This window comes from Pelecanus crispus, chromosome 3 (assembly GCF_030463565.1).
Source record: "Pelecanus crispus isolate bPelCri1 chromosome 3, bPelCri1.pri, whole genome shotgun sequence".
Classification (NCBI taxonomy): domain Eukaryota; kingdom Metazoa; phylum Chordata; class Aves; order Pelecaniformes; family Pelecanidae; genus Pelecanus; species Pelecanus crispus.
In genome coordinates, this window is record NC_134645.1 from 60,230,202 (window position 1) to 60,248,316 (window position 18,115).

The following is an 18,115-nucleotide window of genomic DNA, read 5'->3' on the forward strand; positions in this document are numbered from 1 at the left end:
AATCTGGCCTAGCATAATTTCTGAATACCAATGAAGGAAACTAAGCCTTGAAAAGCATACACACTTGTCCAAGTCTGGGTCTGAGACACTGAAGATACTTTGTTGACATACAAAATTCCTTTCAGGAAAATGTTAATGTTACACTTACCTGGAATGGAAGCTTTATTTTGGCTCCTCCAAATGCTGGAGTTCAGCTTGTGGTACTGTACCTCTGACAACCCTCCCCTTGTACCAGCTCAAATGATGACAGCCCAGAGAAGTAATCCTATGTAATAGCAATTAATGTGCTTGTATTTTCTTCCGGCTTTTTAATTTCTGTTACGTAGGCCAGTATATTCTAAGTAAAAACATTTAACTCACAGGAAAAATTCACACTGTGTGTCATGGCTTAAAAACCCCCAAACTTATTACAGAGCAGTAACTTAGAGCCATGCTCTGTATTTTTTCAAAATTGAAAAGAATCCTGTTTTGATCAAGTTCTGACTGATTGATAAACTGGGCAAAGTGTCTGCCACTGCTCAGACTGCAAGTTGTCTGCAATATTTCTAGAAAATTTATGAGATTTCAATTTGTTCTGGTTTTCTGCTATTTAATGGTTATGTTTTGGGCATATTCCACTAGACTAACTATTGGTAAAGGATAAACATCTATCTTGGTATTAAGCTGCTATGGAGAATATTAAGAAGTTTCCAGTACACCCACAGGAAAAAGTCTGCTTCAGTGTGGACCAGTACAACCTCAGTTGCCAAAGATTGCACATGAGTGCATATGTAAACAAACAAACACACACACACACCCCACCCAGGGGTGGGAATGAACTTCCAAGAAGCAGCTCAAAAAACCAAAAAAACCTGAAATGACCAATCATCAATTCAAAATACGGACAGCTTTCCATATTGGCACAACTTCTAATGTGATACTTTCCCATGTATTTTACCATTTGTCAAGTTTTCCAGATCTTTGCATTCAAACATACACCTAATACTGTTAATTTGTTACAGCATTTTTTAATTCATTTTAGAAGAGCAGCATATGTACGTCTTCTAACTTTTTTAAACCATACATATCTCATTCTAAACCTAGAGGTTTCCATAGTTGTCATTAAAAAGCACGTAGACAAAATATTTTATGGCATCTATAATAAATGCAAATAAATCAATACAAACAAAACTTGGCTTAGCAAACTGTACATACATAAATATGTTCTTTGTTTTTCAACTTGACATTCAACATTTTTCCTCATAAAACCTTTTACGATCTTATTTATTACATCCATTTTTTTTAAACCTTAAAAAAGTGCTTCTTAGATTTACACTTTGTGCATCCAAAGCAGAAGTTAGAACACCATGCCCAAAACAGAAACCACAGGGAATAATACATTGCCATACAAGATCCTTTAAAATTGTATGTTACAAATGTCTAAAATTTCTTTAGCATTGGTTATTTTGTATACTGTAGATACTGAGAAGGTATTTAACAAAACTGGCTAATGGCTCATTTAGAGCAGCACACAGGGAGGGATCTACAGTATCAAGTCCTTGGCTATGCATAGTACAGGGCAATGACCTGGATATAAAGTGGCTAAAAGATCCAGAATGCTGGACAGAAGGACATTTCCCTCACACATGTCACATCCTCCTTAGTACCCGGGATGCGAGTATTGAAACGATGCTACTCAGGTAATACGTTGTGCAGTTTGATACTGATATACTGATGCGTTACTAGCTGAGTGCCAGCAGAGAATGATATGGATATAGCAGTGGCTACAGCAGGTAGGTAAAGCTGCCACACTGAATACTGTCACCCTTTAAAACCATCCTGCCTCCCAGCCAGCACTCCAGCAAGGTCACCCGCTGTCTCACGGGTCTCCTTCATAATGGAGGTGGACCATTCATGTATTTTAACATGGGGTGGAAAGAGCGGGCAAAATTGTTGGCCATAGTACAGCTGTAGTCCTCCTCGGTCATTGGCACCAGGCAAGCCAGCCCGATCAGCAGCAGCAAGAGGAGCTGAAGTGGCAGAGCAGCTCTGAGGACTCTGAGGAAGAAGGACGGGCGCCGCCATGCCGGCCCGGCCTCAGAAGGGGAGGAACCTGAGCCACCTTTTGTGGACCTGAGAAAAGAGGATGGACAGGTGAATACACAGGTGCATTACTCCAGCAGAGGTTGTCCTCGGGCACTCAGCCTTCCCTGAAGGCTGGTTTACAATTTGTACAGACTTTAATTGAGAACTGCAGAGGTATTTTTCACTGAACATGCTATTTCCCTAACACTCTTAAGAGACCCCATATTTCTAGACTGGGTAGGAAAACACCAAATGATCACAATAGAATGGGCTTTGAGACCCCACAGCCCCTTCATCAATTATGGGAAAGACTCTCCACTTAAAGCACTGTGCTCTGGAGAAAGGGAAAATAAAAGATGGGCCATACCTGCCACATATGTTCAATGCACACTGTTTAAAAAGGAAGCCTCCACATTTAAAATGCCAGTTGCATTTGGTTTGCAGAAGTTTCTACATTCATTTCTGTATATAGTATCCACAAGGGTATAATACATTAAGATTCAGTTACATCAATCTTCAATTAATTAATCCACCAATATGCAGGCAATGGGGACTCATTTTCTACAAAGTACATTGTAATTTGAATCTTGCACTGAATCAGCAGTTAAAAATCTATTTGCTCAACTGACTGGAGACCATCACCTTCTGAGTGATTTTCTCCCTTGTGTCTATAGTTTTGACTTGAAATGGCACATATCTATCACACGTCTATGGGAGAGGCAAGACCTAACACAAACATTTCCAAAGGGACACTTCAAATTAAGCACAAAAATCCAATCTGTTTTTTAATGAGGGATAAAGACATAGACTTCACATTTGCCTTTTTGACTGAAACTGTCAGAGCTATAATATAGAGATGACAGGTTTTGAGTTAAGTGGATGACTGAAAAGAGTGATACAAGTTAAAATCTGCTGGTCTCAGTGTGCTAATTAAATGGCATAGGAAGGTATTGTATTTTAGCACTAGCCAAAAATGGAAGAATTTAGAGCCTTCAAATAATTTGCTTCAAGAACTCTTCCATTAAGACATTAGATCATGAATTTTGTCTTAGACATGTTGTTATAAAATATCTGTGTGGTTGCTATGATTATGAAGCCCCAGAAAAATCTATGGTTTGCTAGGGGTCAAGATATAAAAATGCTCATAAGGATGGATTTAGTCTCAACTTCAAGGTGTGGGAGATGAGGCTTGTTGGCTGAGGTCAAATGTTCCCCAGTAAAGCAAGTAGGGGGTGATGGTTCCTTATTGTCTCCTTGCCTTCCCCTTGTCCTTTTGATACTGTCTCCCAGATAAATCTGCATCTGTGTGAGAAAGCATACAAAAACCAAAATATCACCTTCAAAACTACGCCAGGCTTGGCAGGGTCCCCTTTCCACATGTTCAGAAAAGAATTCTTTCTATGCTTGAGATTATTTTTATTGTCTTGTTCATATATGTGTATGATCCCACTATGAAGACTTCGAGAAAGCCAGATAGATTTGGTAAAGTTTAGATGACCAACAGATACATAAACAACTCAGGTATGCTAAATGATTAACTTGACCTAAATATCCCAGGAAGCAGAGATGATCAAAACACTAGATCGCATGTTGTTTGAATCCACACTATTGTAGCCCGGATGGAAAGCTGCTTATCGCATAACGTGAGATTGCGTATTCTAAAGAAAATATTGAAAGGATATGGCACATTTAACAGCATCAGAGCATTCCATATTCAAATTTAATTAGATCAGGACTTCTACTGTCCGAGAATGCCAAGACAGAAAGTTAATGGACTGAGGTAGGAACAAAGGGAACAAGGAGTGCTTAATTACCTTCCAAGCATTTGATTGCACAGTCTACCTATTTACAAGGCTTTCATCGTACAAATGTTGTTAAACCCAATCAAAGGCGGCCACATTTCTGCAGTTGGTAACTACTCTGATAATGAGCAAAGTCTGAGTTTTCTTCATTGACTCAGAGTTACTCTGGGGCAACACTGGGTGTCAGAAGGGGAACCGAATCCTGGGCTGCATCAAAAGCAGCGTGGCCAGCAGGTCAAGGGAGGGGATTCTGCTACTCTGCTCTGCTCTGGTGAGACCCCACCTGGAGCACTGTGTCCAGCTCTGGGGCCCTCAGCACAAGAAGGACATGGACCTGTTGAAGCGGGTTCAGAAGAGGGCCACAAAAATGATCCGAGGGCTGGAGCACCTCTCCTATGAGGCCAGGCTGAGAGAGTTGGGGTTGTTCAGCCTGGAGAAGAGAAGGCTGCGAGGAGACCTGATTGCGGCCTTCCAGTACTTAAAGGGGGCCTATAGGAAGGATGGGGAGAATCTTTTTAGCAAGGCCTGCTGTGACAGGACAAGGAGTAATGGATTTAAACTAAAGAAGATTTAGACTGACTATAAGGAAGAAATTTTTTACAATGAGGGTGGTCAAGCACTGGAAGAGGTTGCCCAGAGAGGTGGTAGGTGCCCCATCCCTAGAAACATTCAAGGTCAGGCTGGACGGGGCTCTGAGCAACCTGATCTGGTTAAAGCTGTCCCTGCTCACTGCAGGGGGGTTGGGCTAGATGACCTCTAAAGGTGCCTTCCAACCCAAAGCATTCTGTGATTCTCTGATTCTATGAATTTCCAAAAAGCAGAATCAAAAGGGAGCAGGCAAAGCTGGCATCTAATTTTTCTTTTCTTTTCCTATGGCTTTAGCAGCACAATCCAGCACTTTCTGCTTTGTCTTTTACCAAAAAAAAGAAGAAAAAGAATGGTATGTAAGCTGCATGGCTGATCCAACAAGGAACATAAACTTTCTTTCAAAAATTAAAACAGTTCATGGCAAAGTTTTTAAAAACACTTTTTCTGCAGTGAAGTAGGGTGTTGAAGAAGTTTCTAATACTCCATGGAAGCAATTAAACACGCAAATAATGAAACATTATGAAAACATCTTCAGAGGGGGAGTTCTAAAAAGTTCGAGTGCTGTACTGCCTGTGTTTATTGCAGGTACGCCTCTGTAATCTACATAATTGGCTGAAAAATGGAATGGCTCAGCTTAGAGTGTTTAATGGATTTGGTAAAGAGAGGTGGTTAAAAATATACATTTTTAATACAAAAGGCTCACTATTCATAAGGGTCAGAACTCCTATGTACTCCAGCAGGAGAAGGGAAAGCTGAAGTGCTGTATGCCACTTTGGAGAAAAATGTAGTTTCTTTTTCTTGAGCTTGCATCTTTAGCTGTCTCTCTTCTAATTTGTCACAGTGGCCCCTGTTGGAGGAGGGAAGGAAGTAAGGCCATCTGCTCCTCACTCCGTACACAATTTGTACTAACTAGATAAAAGGGGGAGGCACAGCTGCAGACCTGGCCAACAGTAAGCATCTTATGTCAAGAAATCTCATAGATTAACCTAAGAAGTACGAGCAATAGTTACCCTTACTTTGGGAGTCTGTAATGTCAGTGAAATTGGAACTCTTTCCTAAGCATTTCAAGAGAGGAGAAGCTAATTTACCAGGATATAGGTTGGACGGGCAAAGTGAACTTCAATTTCAGCTCAGACGAGTACCTTCTTTTAAAGATGACTGATTTTTTTTTTTCCCCCAAGGAAAATATGGTTGAAGTAATCTATCTGTATTGCAGTAAACATCTGAAAGATTACAACAGAAGAATTTATCATTCAAGCGAAGCTGATAGGAACAAATAAAGTGAGTTTAATGGGGAAGTGACTAATGGAATGCAGACAACAGGTTTACATTGAAAGAGGCACTGCTGGGCTAGTAGGATGTTATTACTGGAGTTAATCAAGGATGAGTCTTGATATAATATCTTTATGAAAAGACTATGGCACAAAATATAAGAACAGCAAATTTCATCTGTATGATGACAGAAGTTGGAAGTCTTTGCAAATACAAAATAGGATTGGCTTCTTGCACAGAAAAAAGTGGGTGAATCCAGTAGGTTTAAGAAGTAGCTCAAGGAGTTTAAGATTATGGTATGTAAGGTAGCAATAAAAACTTCTGCTATAAATTTGGAAGTTCACACTCTGAAGACAATGAAGAGAATCTAGAGCTGTTTGACACAGGATAGCCACAAACCAATAATGTGGCTTGTGAATAGCTGTGAAAAGGGACAAAAGAAATTTTAAAATATATTTCAGTTCAAGATTTCCGGAAGAGAAAAGGGTTTGTTTTAATGATGTTCTATAAGGCACTAGTCAGATCTCACCTGGAGCAGTTTGTATCATTTTGGTTAATATCTGAAAGATCAATTCAAACTCACACACGCTTAAAGGAGTCAAAAAAAATGGAGTATTTCTCCTATGAAGAAAATAAAGAGCTGATCTTACCAATGTAAAACCTGAGGGATACTAAAACTACCCTCTATAAAATACTGCAGAGCAGACAGAAAGAAGGGTGAACAGTTGTTAAAGGAAGGGATAATGTTGGCACAAAACCAAATCAAGGTGGATTATTGTACTTCCAGATAATCAGAGAAATTAAATTTGATAATGACCTTCTAATAGACTTTTTGTTCCCACTAATTCTAACTTTTTAAGATGGAGGTTGCTAAAGTTATAAAGGAGAAGGTATGACGCTCTGGCCACAAAAGCAGGCAACGATTCCTTTTGGTGGCCTAAGAGACTCTCTAGGAGCGATCTTTGGCTGTGTTCTGACTTCAAGTCTCTCCCTAGCTCTCAGCATCACATCACCCCAACCTCAGTTTTGGCTTACCCTGTAAAGAAGATGAATATGTCCATTTCAAAGGCAGTTAAATATGAAGTTTAAGTAACAAGCTCTAAGTGAGAGTGCAGCAGATAACTGGGAGAAGAACCATGGCAAGCCAAGCCCAAACCTCATGTTTGAGCTACTGCGTGGCAATGACTGCCATTTTCTGGCCAAAGGCATGGAGAGCGTTCTGGCCTGGTCTGCTCCAGGAACAGCAAGCGGCCTTTAAAGATCCACTAGTCATTTCAGGAGGCTTGGGGAGAGCAGGAAATGGAGGTCGGCGCTGCGGCACCAAGACTTGAATAGAGCTGCTCAAGAGAGACAATGTAAACACCACTGAGCAAATTGAGCCACTATTTTAATCTTTTTAACATTTTAATCACTTCAAAAAAATCCACAGGCACAGATCCAGGTGTGCATTTATGACAGCTCTATTAAACCGATGAAGAAAGAGGAGTCGCTTGTTGGATTTGCTTTTCCCATTTAGCACAAGATTACTAACACCTCTTGAGTGAGCCTTTACTTAAATCCACAATGTAACATCTAGTTTAAGCTTGCACCTTGGTTAGCATCACACTATGTATGCTTTTCTTTTTGCTGTGATAATGGGGAAGGTACAGTGATATCACACTTGTTATACACAAAACATGGCCCCTCTAATTTTTAAATGAACTTTCCTTCACAAGCTTCTGTGCGATAAACCTTTTAAAATTGACTTCAGTGCTCCTGTATACTAAACTCTAACAAGGTTTGCTGATCCAGTGCAAGATCAAACACAAAGTACTATGATCAGAGGCATGTCAAAATATTAAAGAACACAGTGACAGCTTGTACCGCTTTATCAGTTAAAACCACATTATACATCAACCACAACCTGTCTGGCTTGCGCATTTGATTAAGTTTCCTATTCAGCAGTGACTCATTTGTATTCCATGCTTGTCTGAATGACAAATTGAACATTGTGTTGTATTGCTACAAGATGTGTTAATAAACAGTGCTGGAAAGACTTGATCTGAAAGGTGCCGCACCAATGCCGCTGCTAGAATAGAGGTTGATCTCAAAGCTGCAAAGCACTGCTACTGCTCTCAGAGCCAGCAGCTCGCACCTACAACCAGAAACCTTCTCAAAAGGTTGGTGGAAGTGGTCTGACTGTACGGGAGAGCAGAAGAGCGCACACAATGTTTCTTGAGTACAACGTTGCTAGTGCAAGCATGCTGATCTGCCAAAGACATCCTCCATTCCTCCTACCTGTTAATGGCTGAAGACTAAAGCCCCACCCCTCCCTTCTCCCACTCCCTATAAGAAACAAAATGCCAAGCTTCATAGCAGGCTGGAGTTGGAAAAATTAATTCTGTTTCTCCATCAGACAGAAAGATGGAGTGTACATATGTCATCTATGTGGTTTCCTTACGTTTCAAAGAAAAAAAAAAAATCATTCCCTAAAAGTAAGGCAATTTCTTAGTGCCAGTGGAAGCAGTGAAAGATACTCTATCTGTTCTATGTGCTATGCTATGTGGTTTTGCAACTATGCCACTTCACTCACAGTCACTAACTACGCATACAAAACAAACTTTTTTTTTTTAAGAAGTGTTTATATAAATATCTACATGGTAAGTAGTTTTATTCTTTATTTCATTTATATTTGAGAATAATTTTGCTGAATAAAGCCTTGATTTTGCTCATGAAAAAAAAAAATAATAGTCTTAAGGTATTTTTTGTCTGTTTGGTTGTTACTTAATCATTGTATTAAATCTAGTGTTGCCTTCTTTCCAACGTCAAATCTTTCACTTTAACAGGAGTTATTTTAAAAATGAATTAGTTAATTTTTGATAAATAGAGAATAAATTAGATTTAGGACTTAACTATAAGAACAAATATATTTTCATCATACTTTCTGATTATTTGAGGTGTTGCAACGCATAAGATGCTGAAATAGCAAAAGACATTGTCCTCTTTATACGTATTGACATATTGGACTGCTCATTTACCTTTTTTTTTTTTTAACTTCATAACTCTAGAGGTTAGTGAACTGATCAGTGAAAGAGTGAAGGTACACACATCACACTGACAACAACAAAGAATGCAGAAGCACTGTTAGCTGCAGAGATGACAGGTTGCTGAAGACAAGGTGGAAAGCAAAAAAGCTGTAGCTGCAAGCCTGCTCTCTACTGGTCAGACAGAAATGGGGCAGTGCTGCTCCCAGAGCAATACATGGATGCAAGCACTTCGCAAGAGTCATGGTGATGTTAGCACGTTATATTGCAGTAGTCTTAGGAGGGGAGAGAAAGTGACCCCAAGTCTCAAATCCCTCGAATTCTGACTTTTAATTTTGAGTCTCAAGTACTGAAAACCCACAAACTGAACAAAACATTTCAGGTAAGGGAAAAAAAAAAAAAAAAAAAAGAAAGAAAGAAAAGGATGTTAGTATGTCTCATCCAGATCTGTGGGTTTTGTGAATTCTAGAATATGGTATTGGCCTACTACCTGCCTTAATTTAATATCTAGAGGTAAAGAGGATGATAAAAAGTGTTTGCCATGAAGCTACTGGCATTTCTGTTAAATCATGCCAAAATAAAATAGTCATTAAATATCATGAGTGTAAACACACACTCACCCTGATCAGCGATATGAAAAATAAATGGTGATTACATGGCATTCCTGGGAAGCAAAAGCTGTAGATGTTCAAGGATTAGCCGGTATTTGTATTTAACAACGAATTTGAAGTAATTGAGAGCCCCTTTTGCCAAACTATTAACAAAAGAGAAGTTTTTGCTTGTTTAAGTCCTGGCCACCTGACAGAGTCGGTGTGGACGGAGAGGAATCACGGCCAATTTCCATCATCCTCTTGGGGTTCTAGAACAGAGTGCGGAAACCAGGAGAATAAGGTACCTGCTATGTGGACTGCTGACAGAGGGTCCAGGCTGTGAGAGACTACATTTGCCCCGTGGCTGTTTGCAATGAACAGGGGGTAAAGAAAGAAGAATGTTCAGTCCAGGCAAATAAAGACAAGCTACTGATGAAACTAAATTAAAAGTGCAGCAAAGGAAACATTAAAAAAAAAAAAAAATAAAATCAAGTGAAGTGACCAATACCCATGAACCAAGGAAACTGGCTTTTCTTTGCTCCTAGCTGAGTATGGAAATGATTAGAACATACACAGTGAACTTGAAAATAACAGTTTAGTCATTATATTTATGAACAGTAGCTCTGGATTTAAAAAAATCACTAGAAATTTAGCTCAAATAATTTGTAATATGAAATAGAAAAAATTTATTGAGTTGAATATGGGCAAATTAGATATTTCAAAATGCAAATGCAGCAAAATTAATATTCTCAAGGAAAAACAGTCCAAGGGCCTCCTTTGACGAATCTGGCCTCTTCTCCACCCCCATTCCCCCCCACAATTTTGAAGGCCAAATAACTGTAGGTGCATTCCCGCACTCACAACTATTTGCTGGAATATTTAATGCAGTTAGATGATTGTAATTCTGATTGCATTTTTTGGTATTAGTATTTATTTATTTAGCATCAGTGTTTTTGGCACTGAAATTCTAAATATGACTTCAGTCTCCAAAATTGTGGGTGCAAAAACCAGAAGTTTGAAAACCAGACCCCAAGGAATCATACAAGTTAGCTATACATTATGGAAAAAAATGAAAAAATGTAGTCACGTACATAAACACTAACAAATTAGAGAGAGACAACTTCTTATTAAAATGTTAAGACGAAACCTATTGTAGTTCTATGTACTCTTTAGACAAAGATTTTATGGTAAAATACTTCCCCATTTCCGGTAATGGTCAGGCATCCTCCAGTTACATCTGTGATATGAGCACTTTTATTAGTTATTTAAGTTTAAATTTAAAAGATAAAAGCATTGACCTCTGAAATAAAATGTTAAGGTTTATATTCTTTCTCCTTTTGAAAAGCCAGTATTCCTTTACATTCTCATACTAGCATGTAAAAGGAAACTAGTGAATGTAAAAAAAAAAGTTAAAAAAAAAAATCAATTTCAAGAGCCATAAAATTTATCAAGACAGAACTCAGAGGCTTTACAAAAAGTGCAAATGGAAAAACAAAACAAAACAAAACCAACCTGATTGTTTTAAGAACCAAGGAAAAAAGCAAAGTAATAAACTAATAGAATTGCAGAAAAAGACAAAGTAATTGCAGTTCCGTTTTGGGCTCAGAGTATGGAAGTGTTAAGTACTAGGCATGTATTGCTATATTTCTTGAATTTTGTGCCAGCGATGTAAATAGACAACTCCAGAGTTGCCATCATAGTCATTGATTAGGTCCTGTGCAACTAGCTGTTTTGAATAATGTTTTATGCCCTTTAGCTCTACTTAGCCATTCATCCAAAGTCTCAATAAGACCATCTGCAACCTTCATCAGAAATGACAAAAAAACCTTATTGAGATTCTCGATGAAGCAGCTCTGAAGAGAAGGCCAAACAGAAATGGAGGACTGATTATACCAGACAAGACCAGACTTTGGGGTGCTGCCATCACTAGAGCAAAATACAAGAGACACGACATGCCATACCATGGTAAACCAACCACACTGACAGCCCTGGTTTTAGATAGTATTTACCACTTCTGATTTCATGCAGGATGGGATATGCAGCAGGGTTGGGGAAAGCAGCTGTGCTTTGTCCTTGGTTTATGACATTTTCTTTCCTATCAGGTGAGAAGGGAGGGCCTTCCAGCTAGCTAGAGCTACTGTAGACATCTAGAGTTCCCACCCAGGAGGTGGCAGAAAACATATGATATGAAATTACCGTTCTCTGTCTGCTTGGAGTGCTTCTTCCAGATACAGGACTCACTGAGCCCGATGTGTCTAATTCATCAGCAGAAGACCATGAGGACAATTCCTAAAGTTCAGAAGGAATGGAGCTGAGAAATATGGCAACTAGCTGTTCAGGTAAGCAAACTAAAAAAAAACCCTGAGTGAAATCCCAGCAGAGTTATTTCCAAAGCAAAAAAAAATAGTTAAATTTTGTTACCAAATTTTATAAGACTAAGGCATTACATGTTTTCTCTGTTAGCCCTGAAGAAAAAGAAAAGCAAACAGACAGTTAAAACTTAATTGCTTTAGGTGACACATTTTCCACCCAAGTCAACACAGGGGAAAAACCAGTTGCTCTTTACTGGCCTTTAATTACAAGAAGAGGTTGGTACCACCAAGATTTTACTTAAACGGGCAGAAATTCACTAGAAGGAGGGAAAAGCTGACTTCTCATGCCTTATGCACTCTGCTAATTGAAGACTTTAAACAAAGTTAACTAAAGAAGGACCTTGAAATCTTTACTTTATACCTGCCACTGTTAGTGAAAATGTACGCATAACTCCCTCTCAAATGCCCTGAGATACATGATAATTTGAAAAGATTTGGAGTACAGCTCAAAGCCCAGAAGGCACTATGAGAGATTTGTTAGCCTATTACAGAATTTATTTGATGCTTTTTTTTTTCCCTCTTCGACAGAGCGAACATTGTCTTCCTTGACAGTGACAACTGACACACTATAATTTTCAGTACTGCAACTAGAATAATTATCTCATATACTTTGCCAGTTGATTGAATCAGTAATGGCACGATAAACAAACCAAGACGTTCAATACTTATTGCTATAAAAAATAGCAAAAAAATTACTGGATTAAAAAAACCCACCATATCACAGAAGAGATGTTCACATTATGAAGTGTAAGATTACTTTATGATATTCAAGAATACACGTGCACCATATTGATAAGTATTGCAAACAACAGAAACAGTGCAGCCAACAGCACTGATTGGAGAAAGACAATCAAAACAGTAGGAAACATATGCCCAACAAACAGCAAGAATAAAAAGATGCGACTTACCAGTTGACTACTTGAAATGTCTAGAATTTTCTCTAGGTCTTTAATATGACGTGTGACCTCTTTCAAGAGGAGCTTCAGTCTGTTTCCAATGACATGCACCTTTTCTTTGGCTTCAAGACAGTCCCTGCCTTCAGCATTGACTAGCAATTGGCAGGACATATCTTGCAGTGACGCCACCTTCAACTGAGACTCCAGCAGTTCACGTCTGATTTGCTGTTGCCAAGGCAAGCACCAGATTTTTTTCAACAGAAGTTAAAAAAAAAAAAAAGGGAAACAGCTAGAACTCACAAAATTGGACAACTAGACATTTGAAATTAATGAAATGGAACGAAAAGAGAAGCTATCAGCAACCTACGAGTTACGCTACTAATGGAAGTGAGTAGTGCTCCCTATGAAAGTCAAGTTAGTTACTGACATTGGTCTCGCAGTTGTGCATTAGCACGCAAAGTACAATGCTAACCCTCAAGAGGAAGATAAATCTCATTAGGTGTTTCTCTGATGATGCGTTTTGGGAGAAAAAAGGGGTGATTATAGCCCTACCATTAGAAGTCTGTGATGATCCTGCAGTGTTTCTGAGTCCAGGTTTGGATTGAGAGGCACAATCTCATTTTTTCTTCTGTCAATATTCTCTAACCAAAGCAGCAAACCATGGCTCATTTCATGGAAATCCTGCAAGTGATGAGTGATGATTTTAATACCATAGCAGAAAATTCCAGTCAAATTCAGGTTTTTAGTTCATCCTATGCTAGGTCCTACTGGCTCAATAACATAACTTACAAGAAAGTGTAGAATAGTATATTAGAATACTATTCCAGAGATGACAAGTTTAGAAAAAATTTTGGCTGGAAATACATGCTTCAGGTAGTAAAGGTGTATCTTTCAGAAAACACATGCCACAGCTGTATTTTGGCTTGCATGGGCAAGTTTCAGACTGGATAATGAGCACACCAGATAATGATATGGTTTGCATTTTTGATATGCGGGATGCTGACAATTTAAAATAAGTGCAGTACAGACCTGGCACTGCATTAATGCATCCTGCAATGAGCAGCGCCACTCTTCGATCATACTGCATACGTGGTTCCAGCGCACATTCATCTGAGACAGGCGCTCTTGAAGCTTCTTGCTCTCTTCGCTGTCAGACTGAGTGAACTCTGAGCTGCACAGATTGATGGATAAGATGATCGCTTTGCGGTTATCAATTGCCTTCTGCAGCTCCTTGATGATGAGACAAAGTGGGATGGGGGAAGAAGGAATTGAAATCAGTACAACAGGTGACTTTCAGAAGAACCAAGTAGAGAAGGTGCTGCAAGAATGCTATGATTTGCCATCAGCAACTGCAGAATGGCACCTTACTGTAACAGTCTCTTTGGATATGAGATTTCTGTGTTCACTCTGTGACTCAGCAAATGTTCACTCTTTAACTTCTACAAAAACTTTACTGCAAGCATGAACTAGAACAAGCCAATTAAACTTGTAAAGTCTTAAAAGCCTGAAGTCATAGTTGAATTTTAAAGTTCTGGCTCATGTTTCAGATATTTTAAAGGCAGAGAAGGCCCAACAAAATTTAAAGAGATGTAGGACAATTGTACTTTAGCTCACAATAAAACTTTTGCCCTCACTTCTCAGTTTTGCTGATAAACATAAAACCCAACATGTTTTCAAGTGGAAACTGCTGTCAACGGTATTTTAAAATAAAAGCTTTTACTGAGGGAAAAGAAAACATACAAAGAGTATAAACAACTTACTCCAATTTATAGAAGCAGGACGTGTATAAAAACTCTGATTTGTTTACATTGGAAGCCACAAAAGAAACCCCACCTCTTTTGGTTTGGAGGGCACTAATGGGCTTTCCAAGAGTGGGTGAGATAAGAACAGGATTCTTACAAAATGCCCCCTTTTCCACCTACTTCACAGCATTTACTTAAAAGCCCCATGTCACAGTGACCTTTGTAGTACTTATGACAGCTATATTTGGATTCCAGTGAAGATCAGCATTAATATGCTTTAGATGGATCACTGCCGGAAACAGTCTTTACTATCTGTCCACCTCATTCCTAGCATGGAGCACAGCGCACTTTGACATTGGCTCCCACATTTTTGTGCCCAAGCTTATAAGATGCTAGTAACTGAATATGAAGTTGTGGACGATCACATTTGCAGATCTTTATAGCTGTACAATATCCAGGAGAGATCACAAAGGCAGCATTCAGATCCTGATGCATCTGAGATTATGGAAGAAGAAACAAGAATGTTGCAAAGTGACACCAAATTTTTCCTATGTTGTACCGGTGACAGCAGTGAGTAGGCTACAACCCCTTTGGACACTCTTTCCTTCCTCCACACAAAGTAATATGTCCCAGTGAGGCATTTCTTTTATAGTAGCTATTTTGCTAGCAGTTTGACTAGAGATTTGATTTAACTTGCCTTTTTTTTTCCCCTTTCATCAGCTTGGCTGACATCAGGAATTATCAGTACATTCTGGAATTACAGAATTGCCACAGAACTACTATTTCAAAAATTCATCTGGATTATATAGTAAGTGCCAGTGGTACATTTTTCTGCCAAAAGGTGATTTATAAATTCACTTTCGCAGTTACTTCAGCTAGTCGCAGTAGCTCACAATGTGCAGAATGGAGCAAACCAGCTGCAACTATTGGCAACCTTTTCAACATACTTGTTGCACTCAGGTCTGTTTACAAGGTAACTCATGGAAAAGGGAAATAAAACTCACTTTCAGTTTTTTAATTCTGAGCTCAATAGTTTGTATGTCAGTGCTGAGATCAAGGTGGCGGAGCTTCTCCAGTTCCTCTTCAGTTTCTCCCAACCAAGCCCAAATGCTATTAAGGTCGGAGTTAAACTGCTGCCATTGCTGAAGGTTCTGTTTCATCCTCAGCTCTTTGCTTAGAGCTTGAGCCTGGATTAATTCCCATCGGTCAATTACACCTGGAATGATAAACACCAAATTCAACAAAAGCAAAAAAACCACTAGCCACACACACAATTGCATCAGTTGAATCCTGTACAGGACAAAAAAAATTCTCCATAAAACCCAAAAAACCCTAACGCATGAAACACCACACTGAAAACTAAGTTAGATTGAAGAACGTGATGTTGGAGAGAAAAAATGAAGAATCTGGATGATTCCAGGCAGCAGGCAATTTTACCACTTTCTAACGTCAGACTTCTGTGAACACAATTAAGTTGAGACATGCAGGTCTCTAAAACAGGTTATGTTGGTATAAAGACATAAATTAACATAAATGAAAACTGGACAAGGAATCTGAGTATGTCTACCTAGCCACATATTTATTATTATTTTCATTGCTATTTGTACCTATCACAATTTAATACTCACACCTCACTACATCTGCCTAAGCTACTCCTGATGCCTTGGATAAATACCTGCGCTAAAAAGAAATAAATTAGGGGCTATTTCTTCCTGATAGGTATCTTGAAATGTGATGGCAGAACGACAAGTTGTATCATTCCATCAACTTAAAAAAAAAAAAAAAATAGACCGCATGTGTAGCATATCTTGCCAAGCTAAGAATGGAGATGTTGCCTTTATAGTCTCTGGAACAAATCCATGTTTTTACAATGCAATACCTCCTGTTCTGCAGCTGATGCTTAAAACTAGTCAGGTGAATACTTCTACCAGGTGAATATAATTTCTGTACTACAGAGAGATAGATATTATTAGAAGTGAAATATTAGATAGATAATATTAGAAGTGAAAGCTAATATTAGATGAAATGAATGCTGACTTGTTTTGTACAGCAATGTAGTAAGCTACCTTTTTTCATCAGAAAACTTTCAACAAAAATGCATTGCATCCACAGGGACTTTCCGAAAGGCTTAGGGTTATGTCTCATGATGTGAAGGGGTTGTTAAAAAACACTTGTATGCCTAATCTTTTTGTATGGCATATACAAGGAATACTTACTATTCCTTAACTATTCCTATTAAGAGATGTTAAACAGAACAGGGTAACAGACACGGGCATGTAAATATATGTCAGTAAATAATACCATGTGTTCAGAAAAACTTTGCATGTTTCCTACTTTTCATAATTGCTTTCTATAAAATAACTAAATGTTACTTACCAGCTGTTTGTGTTTCAGTACTGTTCAGGTTAATAAGTCCAGATAATTTTTCTTCTTCCTCCTTCAGTTTAAATCCAAGCCTTTTTACTGAGTCTATGCTTCCACTGCACTCACCCAGTAGCTTCATCTGTGTTAACAAACAAAAAAATCCCATCTCAATATGCACTGTACAGGACTAATTCCATGGAAAATACAAATTACAATGCAAGTTCCAAAATCTTCCCAAAGTAGGTCTAAGCCTGAAGATAAAAATCTATTACTTTAACAACCTGTCCTGGTACTATCAAAGAATGTATATGGACACAATAAAAGCTTAAAGCATAAGTTCAGACTAAATCCAAATAACTCAGTGCCGCTGTGCCAAATTGTGCTGGATGGCTTTAGGTGCCATCTGTTCTAAATCATAGAATCATAGAATTGTTTAGGTTGGAAAAGACCTTTAAGATCATCCAGTCCAACCATTAACCTACACTACCAAGTCCACACTAAACCAATCAAGGGTAGACTAGACTAAACCATGTCCCAAAGTGCCACATCTACCCGTTTTTTGAACACTTCCAGGGATGGTGACTCCACCACCAAATGTTAAGACACTATAACAAAGACACTAGAAGACGTGATAAAGGAAATAAATATAAGTGTGGAAATATTACTATGCATCCAAGCAGCTAATCTTTCACTTCTGTCAGTAATAAAACTATTTGAATGATTTAGAGAGAGATTTTTCTTCCAGAAAACCCCTCTGAGAAAGCTTTTTAAGCACGGATTCCATATATGCAACCTTGCTTACATGATGCATGTTTATAATTCATCAGCAAGATGAATACCGTGCATGAAGCTATAAAACCTGCTTTTAAAAGCAGAGGAATTTTAAACAAGGATATCATCATTAGATGGACAAAAATACGTGTGAGAAAGTACTTTTGGACATCTGCAAAAATGTAATAGGAAAATAAATTCCTGAGAGTCATGTTCCTGTAACCTTATGCTATTGTAAACACACTAATAACATAAACAACAATGTGGTTAAGGGTAGCAACCACATGAGTGAATAAGTCTGAGAAGCAGTAATATCTAATTGCTTTGTTGAAAAAGCTATATTTCTTTCAATAGCAAATCTAATCTTGGAGTGCTTATTCGACTTGTGCTCCAAAACACACGCACATATCCTTTGTAAGTGGAATCCAGCTCTGGTCCTGTAGGTGTTTTGCTGCGGATGATGTTTTCTGTTTGCTGTATTTGGAAACGACTGGTGTCTAAGGCCTTGTCCAGCTGTCGGATATGTGCTTCCAGGGCACCAGGTTCTCCTGTACCAAAACCAAAAAAAGTGACTGTCACTGAAATTTTCCCAAAGTTTTTTTTTATCTTTTGCCCAGGCAGAATAAATATC

General features: G+C 38.5%; 1 protein-coding gene across 3 annotated transcripts in view; it reads right to left on the reverse strand.

Annotated features, from left to right (window-relative positions):
• Window positions 1-1,085: 1,085 nt before the first annotated feature.
• Window positions 1,086-18,115, reverse strand: part of SYNE1 (spectrin repeat containing nuclear envelope protein 1) — a 265,776-nt gene continuing 248,746 nt past the window's right edge. For 2 of the 3 annotated variants that reach the window (XM_075708574.1, XM_075708575.1), the window contains 9 exons: window positions 17,890-18,032; window positions 16,726-16,852; window positions 15,354-15,565; window positions 13,637-13,837; window positions 13,160-13,288; window positions 12,620-12,832; window positions 11,536-11,628; window positions 9,645-9,703; window positions 1,086-2,112 (listed from right to left, as the gene is read on the reverse strand). In XM_075708574.1, the coding sequence (XP_075564689.1) occupies window positions 1,872-2,112; window positions 9,645-9,703; window positions 11,536-11,628; window positions 12,620-12,832; window positions 13,160-13,288; window positions 13,637-13,837; window positions 15,354-15,565; window positions 16,726-16,852; window positions 17,890-18,032 (1,418 nt within the window). In that variant the 3' untranslated portion in view covers window positions 1,086-1,871. The remainder of the gene's footprint in view (window positions 2,113-9,644; window positions 9,704-11,535; window positions 11,629-12,619; window positions 12,833-13,159; window positions 13,289-13,636; window positions 13,838-15,353; window positions 15,566-16,725; window positions 16,853-17,889; window positions 18,033-18,115) is intronic. The other variant, XM_075708576.1, reaches the window with a different exon arrangement.